An 18,876-nucleotide genomic window follows, 5' to 3' on the forward strand; every position below is an offset into this window, starting at 1 on the left:
GAGGTTCCTATTCTTCTTTCACCAAAAAATTCAAGTGATAAAATTCATATCAAGAACTGTAGTTGGAAATAAATACATCATTCACCACTTAAGAGAAAATACTATTCATAAATGAAACAAAAAGTGAAAGAATAAAGTAGACAATGTTGATGAATGAATGCATGCATGTAATACTTAGAACAATGGATATATCAACCAATTGACCATTGGTTGTTAGCTCATGAAAAGAGTTCCCTTTGTATTAATTAGAAAAAAAAATGGAATGACAAGAACGAATCAATAGAATTGTAGATGCTTTAGTTCTCAACTTGAGAATCAACATGATGGAGGAATGTTGTGTTCCTTGTGAGCCTAAATACATACATATGCTTGTTTTTAACAAGCGATATTGAAACGTGGAGAAAATTGAACCTAGGACTTCGAATGTAAGGATAAAGGCTCTTACTCATTTGACCAACAAACCCCTAGCCGTGCACATGCTTGTTCATGTAAACAAAACAATGCCAACATTAAAAATATGGGACTTAGAAGACGTATGATTTTTCACATTACATATGAAAAGATGATGTAACTGTATGTCACATAATGGGGCTCACTCTTCCACCTTTTCCCTAGGAGTCAATGACTATTCACAATTATTACCTTGACACAAACTAAGAGCTCGACCCAATCTTTATTTTTGTCTAAGCGGATGCATTAGAAGTATATTGAAATCCACAATTAAAAACAAAAAGGGAATGAAAATTTGGGGTAAAAAGAAGAGGGATTTCCCAATGCATTTGTTTTCATGAGATTTTATATCTATTTGATTTCCTTGGTAAAACAATAAAAATTGATAAAGAATAAGGATTGTATACAATTTTTTTTTGGTCCAACAATTGCAAAACCCAAAAATTGTTGTTTTCCGAAGCACCAAATATTGCAAACTATATAATGGAGGTTATTGATTTTTGATGCTCCTTGATGAGCTATATGGTTTTTCACACCATTCTTCTCTGGCTCCTCACACCTCAATGCTGTAATTCTTCTCTCCTTTTATCCCAATATCTCCACAGGCATACCCTCCTCCCTCTTTCTCTCTCATTTGGTGCACTAAAACAAGAAGCGAAGGCTATTGGGGAGAGGGGTAGATACCTGCTTTGAGGGTTTGGCTTTGCTATCCTCTTTCTCTCTGTCAAAACACACCTGAATTTTCTCCGACCCTTGTTCAGCTCTATCTCCTCTCTCCCTCGCTCACTCTCTCATCAATCAAAAGCTCTATTTGCAGCTTCTAGAAAGCAATTCTATAAAAGGCATATGATTTTGTTGGAAAGCTTGAAGATTTAAGGGTATCCACATAGCCTCAGCTCGCAGGTTTGACAGAAACCATATAATCCCTTCTGTGTAATGCATTTAGGATACCAGATTTCGTTGGGTGTTTGAAATCGGTAGACTTGGATTGTTGTATATTGTTAACCTTTTAATTTTGTTTACTACATATACAATTACTTTCTTGTCTGAGCATTAGGGTTTTTGGGGCGAACAGTATTGGTTTCTGGGCTTGTCGTGTTCTCCCTACTGGTTTTAGAACTTGGGATTTGAGTTTAAAGGTTACATGTCTCTGGGTCTGTGCGTGTTTCTTCACTGGTCATAAGATTTGGGTATTGTGAAGTTGAATGGTTTTGGACTATTGGTTTCTGGGTCTGTGTATATTGATTGAGATATGAGTCGTAGGGTGCGGCGGAAGGTGGCTAGGAAGGGTAAGGAGAAGTTGGTTTTGCCTTGTTATCCAGAAATTGAAGAAGAAGTTTCAGGTTCAGTGCAAAATTGGATTGTTGATTGGACTAGTTTGCCAGATGATACAGTAATCCAGTTGTTTTCGTGCCTGAACTATCGTGATCGGGCAAGCTTATCATCAACTTGCAAAACATGGAGAGTTCTTGGAATTTCTCCATGTTTGTGGACCTCTTTGGATCTTAGGGCACACAAATGCAATGATGCCATGGCAGCTTCACTTGCTGCAAGATGTGTGAATCTTCAGAAGCTTCGGTTTCGGGGAGCAGAATCTGCTGATGCAATATTGCATCTTCGGGCCAGGAATTTACGTGAAATAAGTGGTGATTACTGCAGAAAAATAACTGATGCTACACTTTCTGTGATTGTGGCTCGGCACGAGGCACTTGAAAGCCTCCAGCTTGGGCCAGATTTCTGTGAAAGGATTAGCAGTGATGCTATAAAAGCAATAGCTATTTGCTGTCCTAAATTGAAAAAGCTCCGACTTTCGGGAATTAGGGATGTTCACGCTGATGCTATTATTGCTTTAACTAAGAATTGTCAAAATTTGACTGATATCGGGTTCATAGACTGTCTGAACATTGACGAGATGGCATTGGGAAATGTTTTATCAGTTCGTTTTCTCTCTGTAGCAGGGACGTCAAATATGAAATGGGGTGTGGTTTCACATCTTTGGCATAAGTTGCCTAACTTGACTGGGCTAGATGTTTCAAGAACTGATATTGGTTCGGCAGCTGTTTCACGGTTATTATCATCATCACAGAGCTTGAAGGTTTTATGTGCCTTGAATTGTCCTGTGCTTGAAGAAGACACCAACTTTGCTCCTCGTAAATATAAAAATAAATTGTTACTTGCCCGTTTTACAGAAATTATGAAAGAAATAGCTTTTTTATTAGTCGACATTACAAAGAAAGGGAAGAATGTGTTTTTGGATTGGAGGAATTCAAAGAACAAGGATAAGAACTTGGATGACATAATGACTTGGATTGAGTGGATTCTCTCTCATACTCTTTTGCGCATTGCCGAGAGCAATCAACAGGGTTTAGATGTTTTTTGGCTCAAGCAGGGCGCATCATTGTTGCTCAATTTAATGCAAAGCTCACAAGAGGATGTTCAAGAAAGGGCAGCTACAGGACTTGCAACTTTTGTTGTTATTGATGATGAAAATGCTAGCATAGATTGCGGGAGGGCTGAAGCAGTTATGCGGGATGGTGGCATACGCCTTCTCCTAAACCTAGCAAAATCTTGGAGGGAAGGGCTCCAATCAGAGGCTGCTAAGGTTATTTTTTTTTCTTCTTCTTCATGTAATTATGGATACTCCTCTTTTGAACTAATACTTGTTTTATTTGGTCAGTATAGGAACTGGTTATTAGGTGATGTAGATGTGGAATTAGGCTGACTTTCCTTTTCCTATTTGTTATTTGAATAGGCTATAGCAAACTTGTCTGTTAATGCCAATGTTGCAAAAGCTGTTGCTGAGGAAGGAGGAATCAATATTCTTGCTGGTTTGGCAAGGTCTATGAACAGGCTGGTTGCAGAAGAGGCTGCTGGAGGACTCTGGAATCTTTCCGTTGGAGAAGAGCACAAGGTTTGATAGTTTACAATCTATTGTTTTCTCACCGACATATACCCCAAAATTTTCCTTGTAATAAATTAAATTTTCTGGTTAGGGTGCCATTGCGGAGGCTGGTGGAGTAAAAGCTTTAGTTGATCTTATCTTCAAATGGTCCTCTGGTGGTGATGGAGTTCTGGTACATTACCTTTTTGTCCCGTATTTTTCTCTTTCCATACAAGGCTAACATGTCATGCAATACACTTGGGGTTCTGTTGCATGGTGATTAAAGTTGTGGCTTGCTTCCCATGTGTGTCATTTCAGGAACGTGCAGCTGGTGCACTGGCGAATTTAGCTGCTGATGACAAGTGTAGCACAGAGGTTGCAGTGGCAGGTGGTGTGCAGGCTTTGGTGATGCTTGCTCGTAACTGCAAGTTTGAGGGAGTGCAAGAGCAGGTAGTAAATCTTTTCATTGTCACAGTATCCTGGATGTGCATACTGAAATCTCTAGGATGCCCACTTAAGTGATTTGTAAATAAAATTTCAGAAATCAATGTTGCTTGCTTTCTTGATGCCTACATGTTTGTTTCTTTAGACTAACTTAGAAGCCTTCTCACTACTTATTTTAAATATTGCTATAAGTTTGGTGGGCTCAATTGGATCATTTGATCTTATAATATTGCTAAGCTCCAAATGACAACTCAACAAAGACTCAACTTGAGCTTGTGTATAATCTATTGTATAGCTAAAGATGGTTGACGTTTTAGGAAAAGCATATTTTCAAGAAACCTTCAAATCTGGTCTTGATTATTGTGGTTTTGACCTTGACACCCACCTCGTCAAGATTCAGGTTGTGGTGACTGGTTTGTCCTTTGTTTATAAGAATCTCATACTATTTTCTTATGATTCTGAAAGCCTGTCTCGGTCTAAGGCTCATATGGTGTGCCTCCGTATCTAAGTGCCAATTCATGGCTTGGACTTATGGCAGGCAGTATAACATTAAATTTATGAAAAGTTTTCCTTATTCTATGTATTGACTGGATCTTCTAGTGACATCCGTTCACTATTGTATTGGATTCCCTTTCATTCAGCCTCATCGATAATACCTAACCCCACATGTTTTTTCTTTCAGCACTTTGGTACTAAAATGGTATGGGCTAGGAATTTTTTATTTCTTAATTAAAATGTATTTTCAAATGTCAAATATTATCTAGTTTGGTGTGCATCTTACAATGGGATCCTCTCTCTCTCTCTCTCTCTCTCTCTCTCCCCTACTTCCCTCTTGTTTATGCACCTGTGTGTGTGCTAGTGTACTTGTGCATTGTGCGTTGCTTTCTAGCAAATTATTTAATGCACTTCTGGCTATATCAGGCTGCCCGTGCCTTGGCGAATTTGGCTGCTCATGGAGATAGTAATAGTAATAATGCTGCAGTTGGACAAGAGGCAGGTGCTCTTGAAGCACTTGTTCAGCTTACACAATCTCCTCATGAAGGTGTCAGGTAGTTTACTGTGGATTACATTTTACATTATTGTTTAAGCTACTCGAATATTTTGGGTGAATTTATTTGTATTCGCTTGATATTTTTTTGTCATCTACATATACTTTCATTCCAGTGAATTTTTTTATTCTTAATTAATTCTGTATACACACCAATGCAACAAGGTACCTCTGCTCCCTCTTCCTCTTCCTCCTCCACCAAACACCACAATAAAAGGAAGCAGAATCTCAATTAAGGAACAAAAGTAATAAGAAAGTTTTCAATTGTTAAGAAATGTTCATTGGTATGCTTAAGCTTTAGACTTGTTGAGAGGGTCTCATTTCGGGAATGCAAAGTCTTGAGTTACAACATATAATGTGAAAAGGCCTCTTCACTCATGGCAAATTGGTTTTGGGTTGGATGCCCTAACTTCTACATAGTATTAGGCAAGAAATTCACAGGTTAGGCCTAGCGGCCAAACACGCTCCTACGTCACCCAATATAAGTTATCTGTGTTTGGCTACCACACGTGAGAGGGCATGTTGAGAGTATATCCCACATTGGGAGTGTAAAGCCTAGTGTTACAATATAATGTCTTAGGCCTCTCCAACTCATGACCAATTGGTTTTTCACTCTCTTCATTTTGTTTATAGCTTTGTCAACTTCTATCTGTGCAACCAAGGTAAAACTATACCTTGTTTTCCTGTTTAACAGGCAAGAGGCAGCTGGTGCATTGTGGAATCTATCGTTCGATGACAGAAACCGAGAAGCAATTGCTGCAGCCGGCGGTGTTGAGGCCTTGGTATGATATATTATTTACCCTCATTGATCACAACCCTATAATGCCAGTAGTATCCATGCTAGCTTCTCATTCAAATCCCTAAAAGAAAGAAAGTGTTTCTGGATAAGTATATTGCTTGATGTGCTTTAGAGGAAGAAAATTGTTTGGTCCTATGTAGAAATAGCTTCTTAATCTCTTAATGCTTTCTGTCATAGAGGTTGCTTGCTGACTCGGGCAACAAAAATAATTGATTGGAACTCTTTGCACTAAAAATTACTACTTGTTGAAAATGATAATTGAAAATACCAATTTTTTCACTATGATGCATAATGAAGAGTGCGTATGGAAGATGTTCCTGTCGGCCGAAGTTGATAAGGAAAGTATAGTGATTTTGCCTTTTCTTGTTTTTGAGATTCATGGGAAAGGTTGTTTTTGCATTAAAATCTGTTCTCTATTTATTAGTGGAAAAGCCATTTATTTGTTTTAAATTTATTAAGATATTCTACTAGAGGAGAATGCCCAAGTTTGAACCCAGTCTTTGTCCTTGAAAGCAGTGTATTACCCTGATATGCTGTGAGGGGACCTAGCTCATTCAAAACTGTAACCATATAATTTTATTTTAGGTTTTCAAAAATATATATGTATGCTAATTTCAGTTTTCTCAACTTTTTTGCTTGAAGCTGAACTTTTTCCCTTGTTTTTATGTACTATTTCTTTTCTCTGGAGAATTTAATAGGTTGTTACTATGCTGTAATAAATGCTATTTTATTATGAAAGAGTCTTTAGTAAGAGCTATGTCACATTTTAGGGTTTGACCAAAACTTGTTACCTTTCTGGTCTGGATCTACGAGAATATCAAAGGAAATTGATTAAAACAGATGGTTTTAGAAGTTTCTTTGTGTGAACCATTTCATATCTGCATCAAGCCTTTTGGTGATAATTTGAATGGCATTTGGACTCACAATTTTTAAGCTGAAGGATGGGAAAACCCTTCCAACATGCATAACTTCTAGCAATTTTTGTGTGTGTTTTTGTTTATGTACTGTTAGTTTTTTGTCATGCAAGATTACAATTTAAATCCAAACGTATAATCTGGGTCCAGTTGGTTTCTTGTCAGTTTGAGTTAAAAATGTGAATGTTGGTAATGCTAGCCCATTTCATTTTTGCTGCACCAACAGATGCATTTTGACACAATTTTTTTTTGGTATATGCCCATTTATGTGAGAAAATGCTGATTTCAAGTTGAGTAGGGAAATATAAACTGTTTAAAAGTTTTGGTACAATTTAACAGGTCAATCTTTCATTTGAGCTAAAATAGTGATACTTTGAAATTGTTGTTTTGTTTAAGCTTAAGTGACCTGACTAGCTAAAGTGCAATTTTTTTATATTATACGCCAGAAAGTTGCATTGTATGTATCTCACGTGGGTTATTTAGGTTGCTCTTGCACAAGGCTGCTCAAACGCCTCCCCAGGTCTTCAAGAAAGGGCTGCTGGTGCTCTATGGGGATTGTCAGTGTCAGAAGCCAATAGGTATGTGCTTGCTCTTCTTAACACAACTAGGAATGACTAGTTCAAAAACTAACATGAGACATAGAGTTTGGCCTGATAATGCATGTCTTTTTGGAGCTATTGTTTTTTATTTATTTCAAATGTATGTATCTTATATCATTACTGAACTTGTTGGAATGTAATGTAAGATATCTGGTCTCACTCTGGTGCTAGACAGTGATGATTAGTTTCTTGAAACTTTTGCTGCCAAACAAGCGTAGAATGTATAAAAGGAAGGAAATGGTGGTGGTGGGGGAGGTCGGTGTGTGTGCTGTCCATTGGGTCAACTGGCAGGTTATGTAGACTCGCATGAAAAAAGAAGTGTAATATACATGAAAACCTCGAGCGAGTATCTAATCTGTGAGCAATTATTAGAACCCAGATTCCATCTAAAGGACTTATTAAGATGAATGCCTATAATTAGTTGTGTTACTTGATCATGCTTCATTTGGGTAATGGGGTCATTTTTCATTCTGGAATGATTCCTTTCAAAATTACTCAATTCTTATGCTCTTAAAGAATATCACTCACTTATGCCTTTTATGAATGGATCAAATAACTAGTGATCTGCTAAATATCCTTGTTCTCCAGTCACATATTGTTGTTTTTTGAATTCCATCGTAGTCTTAAGACTCCCATGTTCTTTCAATGATATGGATATTTACTATTCGTTCAATGCTGGAATTATTGATATTCACTTTTTGTTCGTTGTTAGCATTGCCATTGGACGGGAAGGAGGTGTTGTGCCTTTGATTGCATTGGCACGTTCTGAAGCTGCAGTAAGTATTTATTTTATTTTTTCAATTATCATTCGAAATCTTTAAGGTCCATTTTTAAACTGTTGTCTTAACTTTGTTGGCAAATGCAGCAGTAGTTATTTTCAAGATTAGTAAATATCGTCAAATGGAACAAATCATGTAGTGTTAGACGTTTTAGATGTTTGTTGTTTTCGGTTGTGGCCTGCTTGGCCACTTCTGCTGTATCTTTCTTGCGTCATTTAATAAAAGTTGGTTTCTTTGAAAAAAAATGACGAAATTTCTATTCTGCCACTAAAACTTGATCCGGAAATTCTTATAATGGCATTACATTTCTTAAACAAGCCAAGTATGTTTGAAATTTCCAAATTTAGGGTGAATTGGTAAAACAAACATTTATAAGGGAAAAATTATCTTATGTAAACAGAATATTCTTGGTCAATAAGGGGAAATGAAGCACTGTTAAGCAAATTTTAATATTATCTTTTTATTTTTATTTTATCAAAATTGCAGATGGTTTTTATAGTTACAGAATGATAGTTGCGTTGACTACTAAGATTGTTTCAGAAATAAGTTTAATAGTACTCCGTCGTTGTGGATTGCACTCATCTAGGCTCTGGAATTGATTACTCAATTTATGGGAACATATGTTTTTCCAAAATGAAATATAGAAGCCGAATTTAGTGATAGTGCGTGCTTCAGTTTGAAATTAAGTATGAAACAGTATAGTATTTGAGTAGTTTTGCGTGTCTTTTTTTTATAGTAGATAATAGCCGACAATCTGTAAAATAATGAGATATTAGAAATTTTGGAAACCGAAGCTAAGATCTCTACATCCGGTATTCGCTGTGAGTCAAATTAGGAAAGTTCTTATATTCATTTACTCTTTATTTGGTTTCCATTTAGTGTTGAATAACAGCACGATGCTTGAAGGCTTTTATATTGCTTCAAAGTTCCAAAATAATGAATCTGTCATTGAATATTGGGTCTTGTTTGGAAACACCTGTAACATATTTTCAAGCGTATAGTTTCTCAGGGCCTTGCATATAAATTCACTTGTGTTCCAATTAGAAAGTTTTTTAGTTATTTAACCTTTGTCTTTGTTCAAGGTTTGTGGATATAGTCCTTCAGGGGGTATGCTTCATTGAGTTTAGTGCATGTACTTACAGATATCTGCTCATGTCTCCTATCAACCTCTTTTTGTTTGATTTTACTTTTTCATACAATATGAAAGTGATATGATTTTAATTTTTTCTTCAACTTTCAGGATGTCCATGAAACGGCTGCAGGTGCTCTTTGGAATCTTGCTTTTAACCCTGGTAATGCTCTCCGTATTGTGGAAGAAGGAGGTGTTCCTGCGCTTGTTAATCTTTGTTCTTCATCGGTGTCAAAAATGGCTCGCTTCATGGCTGCATTGGCATTGGCGTACATGTTTGATGGCAGGTACTTGTTGTAGTGTGACTGTAGCCTTGTTGTTTTCTGTGTGGATAATACTCTTTATTTTGTTTCAAGATTCTTTTGAATGCCTGGATTTTTGTTCTATATGTAATGGGGTTTAAATATCCTTTTGAGTCTTATGGTTTATTCTTTTTAAGGAAACCTGGTTTTGCTGGTAGCTCTGACAAGATGATTTCGGTGTAGAAGCCTTTGATTCAAATATCATGCCTCAGATTTTTTCCATGGGTGGAATTTATCCTTTGAAGTGTTTTCCTTTTATTTTTTTGGGAATTTTGACTTTCTTGTGTGTTATATAGGAATATCTTGTAGTAAAGAGATATAGAAAACTTGCATTGGTTGAAAACCTTGATTTAAAAAATACCTACAGCTTATAAGTCACACTATATTATTAGAGTGCGCATCTCGACCTGTCAGAGTATGTGAAGTTGGTGGCTATGCTTATTTTTTTGTGACATTTTTGAAATTTTGCTGTCTCCTACGGCATAGGTATATGATAATGATTATTTACATGGGAAGTAAATTTTTTCTCACTATGGAACTGGGATGAAAATTGTTTCTGGGAGTAACATGCATCTTTAATTTTTTTTTTTCTTCTTATGTTAAAGTTAGTTAATGCTCTGTGCAGAATGGATGAATTTGCCTTGATAGGGACTTCATCAGAAAGCATCTCAAAGAGTGTGAGCTTAGATGGCTCTAGAAGGATGGCTCTTAAGCACATTGAGGCCTTTGTCCTCACATTTTCTGATCAACAAACGTTTTCTGCTGCTGCAGCATCATCAGCCCCTGCAGCATTGGCACAAGTGACTGAAGGTGCTCGTATTCAAGAAGCAGGACATCTGAGATGCAGGTTCTCTCTCTCTCTGGCCATGTTGATCCTTTTCCATAATCACTCAACTCATTGTTCCTTTGGCCTTCCTCTCATCTTCTTTCATTTGGTTATACACGCATATAATCATCCAACTTCTAAGCCACTCATTTGGTTCCCTTGAATGCCTGTTAGCTGTCCGTAGTTTATTAATATTGTTACTCCTGCATACCATGCATTTTGTGGAAATCATGTGTCATCTATAACATATTCAACAGTCGTAGTTCCAATGTTTTCCAGGACCTTTGAACCTTTTTGCTATGGTTGAAATTTATCAAATAACATTAAAATATAATCCAAATTACTTGATACTTTATTTTTGATAGTATTACTTTTATCTCCTTGGTTTATGGGTGTCGATTGATTATTTATTTATCTTATAGTGATTGATGTTTGTGCAAAGATTGCTTTACTGTTCTGGTTTATGTATATCTAGCCAGGAAGTTCATTTATATTGTCAATTGAGAGGTCTACTTTTATTTTTCCCCATAGTATTTGCTTTTTTTCTGTCAGAATTTTGACTTTTCCTTGTACTGTCAGCGGGGCTGAAATTGGAAGATTTGTTACCATGCTACGGAATCCATCATCTGTTCTCAAGGCATGTGCTGCATTTGCTCTTCTTCAGGTAATTGTGCATATTTAGACTCTCCCTCTTTGAGAAAGGGTATATTTCCAGGTGGTGTTCACCGCCAATGCAGATATCCTATATTTATTTAAGGAGAACAATCTTTTATGTATGCACTCTTTCAACTGCAGTTTACCATTCCTGGTGGCCGGCATGCCATGCACCATGCCAGCCTTATGCAGAATGCAGGAGCAGCACGCGTTCTGCGGGCTGCAGCTGCTGCGGCAACTGCTCCACTTGAAGCCAAAATCTTTGCTAGAATTGTGCTTCGCAATCTTGAGCATCACCATATAGAACCATCACTCTAATTCATCTGTCAGCAAAACATCTCCGTTTAGGGTTGTTGATGGAGGCTGATTTAATGCTTTGTTATGAGCTTCCGTGGACAGCAGGATGTCGCACCACAAGGATGCATGCTGTTCTCTGTAATCTTTCATGTAAAAGAACTAAACCTTCCCCCGACAACAAATCAGCTTGATCTTCATTTTTTCTTCTGTCCCCCATTTCTGAGGCATAAAGATGGTTAATTTAGGTTCAAGTAACCCACCCCCTTTGTACCAAATCATATAAAGAAAAAAAAGGTTTGTTTAGATGGGGGATTAGTTTAAGCACTTGTATCCTTAACCATTTTCAATTTTTGTTCGTATTCTTTGTGATGATGTCTCCTATATAATGATATATATTAAAGCTGTTTGAGACTCGTCCTGGCAACAATCTGATGAAAAATTGCATTAGTTGATTCTCTGCCCATTTCTTTTTAGTTGCAGCTTTGAAGAAATGGACTAATAATCTAAGAATGTTTTTTTAGTACTGGCAGTATTCCGAGGTGATGCCTCTGAGGATGTATTTTGTGAATAAAATACATGTTTATCTCTTTGTTTCAACTAATATCAACTAAACCCTATATTAAGGAAATAGGCATAGATAGATAACACCGGTTCCATGGTTTATGCAGGAATAACATAATTTTGAAAACCAAGCAAATTTGAGAAACAATGGGGTCTGAAATAGAGAACTAGGGTTTGAAATAGAATTGTATTTATACGTTCTAGTTATGCAATGTTTTCACATTGTACTATTCTTGCATAGACTATTGAAACTGGTGCTATCTATGCCTATTTCCCCATTCAGCTTTAAGTAGTCCCAAAATTTTGGAGAAATGGCAAGAGTTGTTCTCTTCGGTCGTTTATATAACCTCAAATTTGGTATTGGAACAAAAACTCAATTCTAAAACAAGGTAATAGAGTTTAACTTTCGTTCCTCAAATATGATATTATTATCACTCCAAAAAGAAAACGATTCGGTTTATGCTATTTGGATACACTAAGTTAGCAATCTCGTAAGAAAAAAAAATTATGAAGTAACATTTGGAAGAACCTCGTCAAATGCAATTGCCACTCTCTGCAGTGCAAAACCCACTTCTCCGTTCTCCAATGAGGCATAATAAACAGACACAAGAAGTCCAATTCTAGTATAGCACGTACTGTTTAAAAATGAAAACAACATATGCGGTAACAATGACTTCACAGCCGCCTTCTGTATATCCCGTGTTCTTACTCAGATTAAACCACAGTCAGCACCAATTGCCGATGCTCTGTGAGCCCGAGAAGATCCAGGAAGTTGTTCCAGATGGATGAAAATGATTTATGTGATGAAGGCTCTGCTATCTTGGGCTGCATTGAGGCTTCGTCTTCCAAGTATGGCACAACATACTTTTTCATGTCGCTTCGAGAGATGTGCAGATGGCCCCCTGACACATTAATGAACTTAACTTTTCCAGCTTCATCCAAGGTTTTCAAGCCAATCCAGTCTTCAGTGTACAGCTTGGTCTGCAGGATAATACAATGTTCAGAAATCCTAAAGCTTTAAAGTATAGTATATTGACAGCCAAAAAGCACTAGGCAACAAGAATATGGACTTCTCTCCATGGTCTCAGATTATAAAGCACAAACTTCTATTATTCAGTACTTGAGCAAGAACTATGGAGTAGATAGGTTACCTCTTGCGCGGGCAAAATAGGATCAAAGGCCCCATCTGGGAAATATCCAAACCAGGAGGTCTCCTTGGGTATCAATATAGTGTCCTGCTCAAACTAACCATGGACGCCAGGAGAAATAAAATTTAGAACTACAAACTGAATCGTTTCAAATGGCCAGAGAAAATATAACTCTAAACCTCACCATAATTAGTACCAACTTCTCTAAGCTCGAAAACCGTTCCTTATAAGTGGAATTTCTCATATTATTTATTTCATTGTTCAACCTTGGAAGGAACCTACACCCTTTTAAATAGGCAGCAATGTCCTGGAGAAAAGAAAAGTTGATGAACTTTAACTCTTGGTGCATGGAACCTACAGACAGTACAAAAAATCTTTTAAGCTAACTCATGGATTATACTCACAGTAGGGATTTTAAGATAACCACTTGGAGACAAATGTTCCTGCAACCCATCAAAAGTAGGTAATTCAATTGGCGAGTTTCCAACAGAGATAAATAACAAGAGAGAAACAGGACAACTTGGTCGCAAGAATCTCAACAGAGATACCATTTTACTGAGGCAAATGTTACTGTCTCCTGTTTCGGAAACTTAAATACAAAAGAAAAAAGGAAAAAATTAAGAACTTGAGAGTCAATAAGTTTAAACCTGGATATAGCTGCTGTAGATCTCTGACTTGATTAAGTTGTCCAGAAGCACACAAATCCATTCGGACTGCAAAACGTAAAATATATAACTAATATATTGGTAATTGAGGTAATAGAACATATATTCGATATTACTTATTCCACTGATATTACTTATTTCCCCATCATATTCTAAGTCTATCAATATTGAATTCTGTTGCCAAGGATTCCGAAGACAAAAATGCATTTCAGTGTCTTTCTGATCAGCATGGGATGGAAATAGAATATTGATTCTGTCACTTCATGTTTTACAAAGTCGAAAGGGAAGGTGAAAACAACAGAATATCTGGTCTGTTCTCATGACACAAATTCTGGTTGTTTTAAATTCACGAAAGATAATAATTTTGCCATGGAAATAAGTTTGAAGTAACATGAATGGTGAAGCACCAATGTCATACAACAAATACCACACATGTAACTTAGTTTTAACGGGATTCAATGTAGACAAATACTTGAATGAAGTTATATTGCATAGAATAGCTCAAGTCCTAATAACTCCAAAAGGAAACATCATTATCTTTCTGAACAGCGCTCCACAACTGTGAATATTCTAAATTCAGGATGCTTTCAGTTTACATATGGGACATCATATTGAAATATTTTACTTGGGTTGATTCACAATATGTTTATCTCATATATGAGGGAAATAACCAGGTCTTTATTTCATCCTAACAGATTTTGTCCTGTTTATCAGGATTTTGTGTTTAAACTAATTACTTAAGCAAGTGTGCATTCCAAATACAATAAAAACCTTGAAAATGACTTTATTATACATTGTAAGTAAAATGATTCAAAATGATAATTTTTTTGTTAAAACCAGAGAGAAGAGGAAGAAGCACATACTCCACAAAATGGAATAGAAGCAGTACCAGCATGGGGACCTGCTAGTGATATAAAATTCTTAACCTGTTTCACATATATAAATATAGAATGGAACATTAGCGATTTAGAAAATTGATACTGAAAAAATAAGTCAGCACATGTAATAACAAAAGGTGCTACAAGGTAGAGAAAGAAATACAAAGGACAACACTGATGAAGATGGCAAAAACCGATCAGGTAATGTTAGGTTCACACAATCTTCTCCCTACAATCAACAGAATACCCTTTTGGTCTTATCATTGCTAGTAGGGTAAAGAGGCTGAGATGATTAGTATGGTTGGCGTCTAATCCATCTGTTAAAGTTTAAGCATCCAACCCAAAACCATTTGAAATGAATGAAGAGGCCTAGGATTTTATGTATTCTTATGCAAGGCTTAGACTACCCGATGTGAGATTTTTATATGTGGTTGGAATGAGCGAAATATGTGGATCAATATACTTAGGTAACGTGAAGCACATGCGGCCAATTGGGCCTGGCATGTGGATGAACGCTCACTCTGATATTGTGTTAAATTCAAAGCATCGAACCTAAAACCAATTGGCAAAGGCCCATAATTTTATATATTATAATGCAAGACTTACAAAGTTACAATAACTGATGTGGGATTTTAGAAGAAGACTACAAGAGTTTAGATGGATGGAACTAAAGGAAGGTTTCGGAAGGACTTGGAAAGACACAAAATCCATAGGGATTAGACAAGCGCTTTTTGAAATGGATAGGTTGAGAGTAACAGGATGAGGTGCTTTCATCATACATGAGTACGAACAGTAACAGAAGCCCACCACACTTTTGAAGAGAAAATGTGAATCAGTCCTATAGAATTGTGAACCACTTTACATTTAGTGCAGTGACGCACTATATTTGTAATAACAAAAACTAGGAATGCTGAAAATAGCAATAAACAGGTTTAAGTAACAACACTTTTGTGGAGCTTAATAAAGGAAAAATATGCCTTCACACTTTCCTATTATATCGAGTTACCAGATCAAGATGAATTTCTTTTACCAGGAAACCATTTCATGCTTTACAATCATGTACAAAACAATATATGTTTAAGGATTATGATTATGCATGAATATTGATAAAAAATAATGTTTAAGAAAAATAATAGAAAAGGCAATGTGTTCTTACAGGAGGTCCCCCATCACAAAATTCAACTACTCCTCGACCAACCATGTTACCCTGTGAAACATAACGAATGCGGAATATGTTATCAACAACTAAACCATTAGAATCAATACAAAGTTGAATAGTTGAAAACTAAATGGAAAAACTACAATGGATGAATGCAATCTAATCACCAAAAATTATAAGGCAACTAAAAGTCCTAAATTTACATGGAAATTTCTCCACCTTTCATGAAGGCACTTATACAATCATTCAACTGCAATAAAACTGAGAAGACAGTTACAACTGTATGTATGTACATCTGTATGCTAGGTGTTCTTCAATATTGTGACCTCACAGCTTGTGAACCATCAAGGGTACAAGTACTTCATAGTAATTGCAAAATAAGAAAGAAAAAAAAGAATGCTAGGAGAGACCATCAGCAATACAGAAGAATGACTCATGGAGCTGGTAAATGTAAGAAATAAGCCAAAGCTTAAACACTCACCAGCTGAAGTTTAAATGAACACATGTGAAGCATTATATTTCTTTCTTTTTACTTTGAAAAAATAGACATAATTCTTACATTCATGCAGAGGGTCCATGGATGGAGAAGAAATATCTTATAGTAGCAGCAGATTATGAAGGAAAAACACAAGTGGAAACAAATAACTTTTACAACCCCTGTCAATCACCTGAGAAAGTCCAACTATGTTGTAACCCTCACTTAATTCACTTATATTTTTCACCTGTAATTGGCATGGAAATTTGTTAAGAAGGGTGTTATAATTTAATTTCCAGAATGAAGAATTAAAATGTATTACCAAACTGTTTCACCACCTTCTCACAAGCAATGGTCGTCTGCAAGTAGAAGTATAATAAATTATTTTCGAAACTACATATGGAATATTAATATATTATTGATAGAAAGTACTCATACTATTAGTTCAAGAGTCACCTGTTCCAATAAGGGCACAGTCCAGGAATCCCACGATCCATCCCCAATTTCTCTACAGAGAAAAATGAAATCAGAAACAGGACTTGCATTAATCATGCACTAGATGTTAGCCTGATCAGAGGTGCACAATTTGATGTTTAACAGAAGAGCAGCAAACAATAACAGTGAACTTAACAAATTGATACAAAGTTTACGTCACATTCATACATGTCACAATTTCTGACAGAGTGTTCCTATTGGGAAATATTCAGTTCATCAAATAACTCTGAAAACCTTTTGACAGCAGAGTTTAAGCTTGTTATGTCTTGATAGGCAACAGCACTAGTTTGGAAACATTTTGAGAAACATACCAAATTAATGACGAGAGTTCTGTGCTATTAAAAAAAGACTCGTTGATGACCCACAAAAGTTCAGTAGCGCATTTATGTGTTCCTTAAAGAGGTTCCTCCTGGGACCTGAAACTCAGACTAGTGTGTTGGATTTTTACTCTATTTGATTAACTTAATGCACAGGTTTGATGATGCCTCCAGCTGGCTTAGGAGAGTCCCACAAATCAAAACTGTGTTGTGCAAGCAGCATAAGGGAAGTGTGGAATGTGAATTCCTTAGCTTTTTAGGGTTAGAGCTGGGATATAACCATTAGAGAATAAATATAGTAGGACAAGTTTTAATTGCATACATGCAGTATCCTTGAGAACCAGACCAGTTGCTTAAGAGCTCAGTAAATAGTGTGACTCCTCGGTTGCTGCATTTATCTCCAATGCCTGTCATAGAATATAAATAAATAAAATCCCAGCTTTATAATGATTTAACTAACTCTTCCCAACATCATACAAAAATTCATTTCTCAAAATAGCCAATGTAGACACAAGTCTACCATCAGAGTGTATGAGAGACAAAGTCCAAGTATATTTTAGAAGCACGAAAATATTTTGAAGAAACTTTTTGTTACCGACTTGTTTCAGCAGCCCAAAAAGTCAGATTTTGAAAGATAATTATTGAACACAGATCTACAATGCTATCACATAGTTTTCCTAAGTTAAAGGGAGAAGCAAAGAACAAAGTCACTACAGAGTTCTTTGACAAATTGTCAGTCTCTTTAGCCCAGTAATAAGTATGTACATAGTCCGCAGATTATGTATGAAAATTAAAGCATGCATATGACCGAGTCTACTTCTTCATAAGTACCAACTACTTCATTTTGTCTACTATTTTCCGCCATTTGTTTAAGACAAACGTGCACATACATGGTAGCTACCTAACTAGATGGATGTACTTTTAAAGAAGAGTCTTTCTCATACAATTTACAGCTTCACAGATACTTTGGACACAAATAAGGCCCAAAATTTATGCCCTCTTGTTTGCCTAGAGTTTCTTAGCTACCAAAGAAGATGAAACCAAAAGGCCAATTTTCCACAAATGTTATTCCTTACACTACCTCACATACAAACAGAGCTAAACTGTCAATGATCTTATGGGAGATGAATTCATTTCAACATTCCCGCACCAACTCAGAAATGGAAAACAGCAAGGAATACACTGACAAACGAACATTAGACAGTGAGCATCAGCCCAAAATAAAGAAAGAAAAGAAAAGAAAAGAAATTTATAGATGCTAATACTGTTGCTAAATAGGGAAGAAAAACAAGCTAGCAGTGCAACAGAAATAGAAGCAAACTAAACCGCAGAGAATATCCTTTTTTCTCAATAAAAAAATTCCAACTTGGTCATTGCATTGTTTGCTCTTATTCACAAAAACAGAGCTACTAGATTACTATAATGGGTCAAAGAGCATAATAAGCAGCAACAAAATTCACTAAAAACCCATTAAGAGCTGCAGAAACCCATGAAATTGAAAAGAAAAACAAAAGGATGAGAGATTTACCATGAAAAACAATGAAAGGAACAGAGTAGATTAGTGGGATAAGAGTGATGATGAAGAAGAAGATGAAAATGATTGATACTGGTGGAGAAACCATTGTTGCTAAATGGGTTTTTGCTTAAAGTTGCCAAAAGCTTTGGAATTCCAGAGAGGTTTAAAGGTTCGGAGTCTCAAGGATTTTGGTGGAGTAGGACTCCTGAGAAAATGGTTTTTGACATGTTTACAGAGAGAAAGAAGAGAAGTTGGGTTGATTATTCTGGAAGCAGAAGAACATGCCAACTACCCTTCCTGCAGCTGACTATTATTTGCCATAGAGGCAAGGCAACCCAATCTCATCCAAATGTCATTTTGAGTTATAATTCCTATGACAAAAGACACACTTCTACCAACGACTCTCTGGTCTTTTGCTAATGATCTGTTGGTGGCATTTAACTTTTATTTATTTTGTGGGACCCAAATTTTTTATTTAAAAAAACAATTATGTGGGACTCAAATCAAATCTCATAAATGAGAGGGTTGCCTTTTACTTAT

The 18,876-nt window shown here is 36.3% G+C and overlaps 2 protein-coding genes across 2 annotated transcripts; one reads left to right on the forward strand and one right to left on the reverse strand.

Moving 5' to 3' along the window:
- Window positions 1-944: 944 nt before the first annotated feature.
- Window positions 945-11,569, forward strand: ARABIDILLO-2. The gene is made up of 12 exons (XM_021945249.2): window positions 945-3,052; window positions 3,203-3,361; window positions 3,444-3,524; window positions 3,650-3,781; window positions 4,697-4,824; window positions 5,518-5,605; window positions 7,020-7,114; window positions 7,848-7,911; window positions 9,155-9,330; window positions 9,971-10,192; window positions 10,751-10,835; window positions 10,967-11,569. The coding sequence occupies exons 1-12, from the start codon at window positions 1,703-1,705 to the stop codon at window positions 11,141-11,143; spliced, it is 2,757 nt and encodes a 918-aa protein (XP_021800941.2). The 5' UTR covers window positions 945-1,702; the 3' UTR covers window positions 11,144-11,569.
- Window positions 11,570-12,076: 507 nt separating this feature from the next.
- LOC110745257 (alpha/beta-Hydrolases superfamily protein) lies at window positions 12,077-18,679 on the reverse strand. The gene is made up of 12 exons (XM_021945343.2): window positions 18,349-18,679; window positions 17,143-17,227; window positions 16,465-16,516; window positions 16,347-16,367; window positions 16,202-16,255; window positions 15,531-15,581; window positions 14,360-14,422; window positions 13,479-13,544; window positions 13,236-13,274; window positions 13,016-13,138; window positions 12,835-12,927; window positions 12,077-12,664 (listed from the first exon to the last, which is right to left on the reverse strand). The coding sequence occupies exons 1-12, from the start codon at window positions 18,440-18,442 to the stop codon at window positions 12,398-12,400; spliced, it is 1,008 nt and encodes a 335-aa protein (XP_021801035.2). The 5' UTR covers window positions 18,443-18,679; the 3' UTR covers window positions 12,077-12,397.
- Window positions 18,680-18,876: the final 197 nt, after the last annotated feature.

The sequence above is a fragment of the Prunus avium genome, chromosome 2 (genome assembly GCF_965620075.1).
Source record: "Prunus avium chromosome 2, drPruAviu1.hap1.1, whole genome shotgun sequence".
NCBI lineage: Eukaryota > Viridiplantae > Streptophyta > Magnoliopsida > Rosales > Rosaceae > Prunus > Prunus avium.

Bases quoted from the DNA above. Each gene is read 5' to 3' on its own strand.
- ARABIDILLO-2 (XM_021945249.2), top strand. From the start codon at position 1,703: ATGAGTCGTAGGGTGCGGCGGAAGGTGGCTAGGAAGGGTAAGGAGAAG. The intron at 3,525-3,649 runs GTACATTACCTT...GTGTCATTTCAG, and splicing joins CTGGTGGTGATGGAGTTCTG to GAACGTGCAGCTGGTGCACT. The intron at 7,115-7,847 runs GTATGTGCTTGC...GTTCGTTGTTAG, and splicing joins TCAGTGTCAGAAGCCAATAG to CATTGCCATTGGACGGGAAG.
- LOC110745257 (XM_021945343.2), bottom strand. From the start codon at position 18,442: ATGGTTTCTCCACCAGTATCAATCATTTTCATCTTCTTCTTCATCATC. The intron at 16,256-16,346 runs GTGGTGAAACAG...TGCCAATTACAG, and splicing joins CGACCATTGCTTGTGAGAAG to GTGAAAAATATAAGTGAATT. The intron at 12,665-12,834 runs GTAACCTATCTA...ATTATCCTGCAG, and splicing joins CTATTTTGCCCGCGCAAGAG to ACCAAGCTGTACACTGAAGA.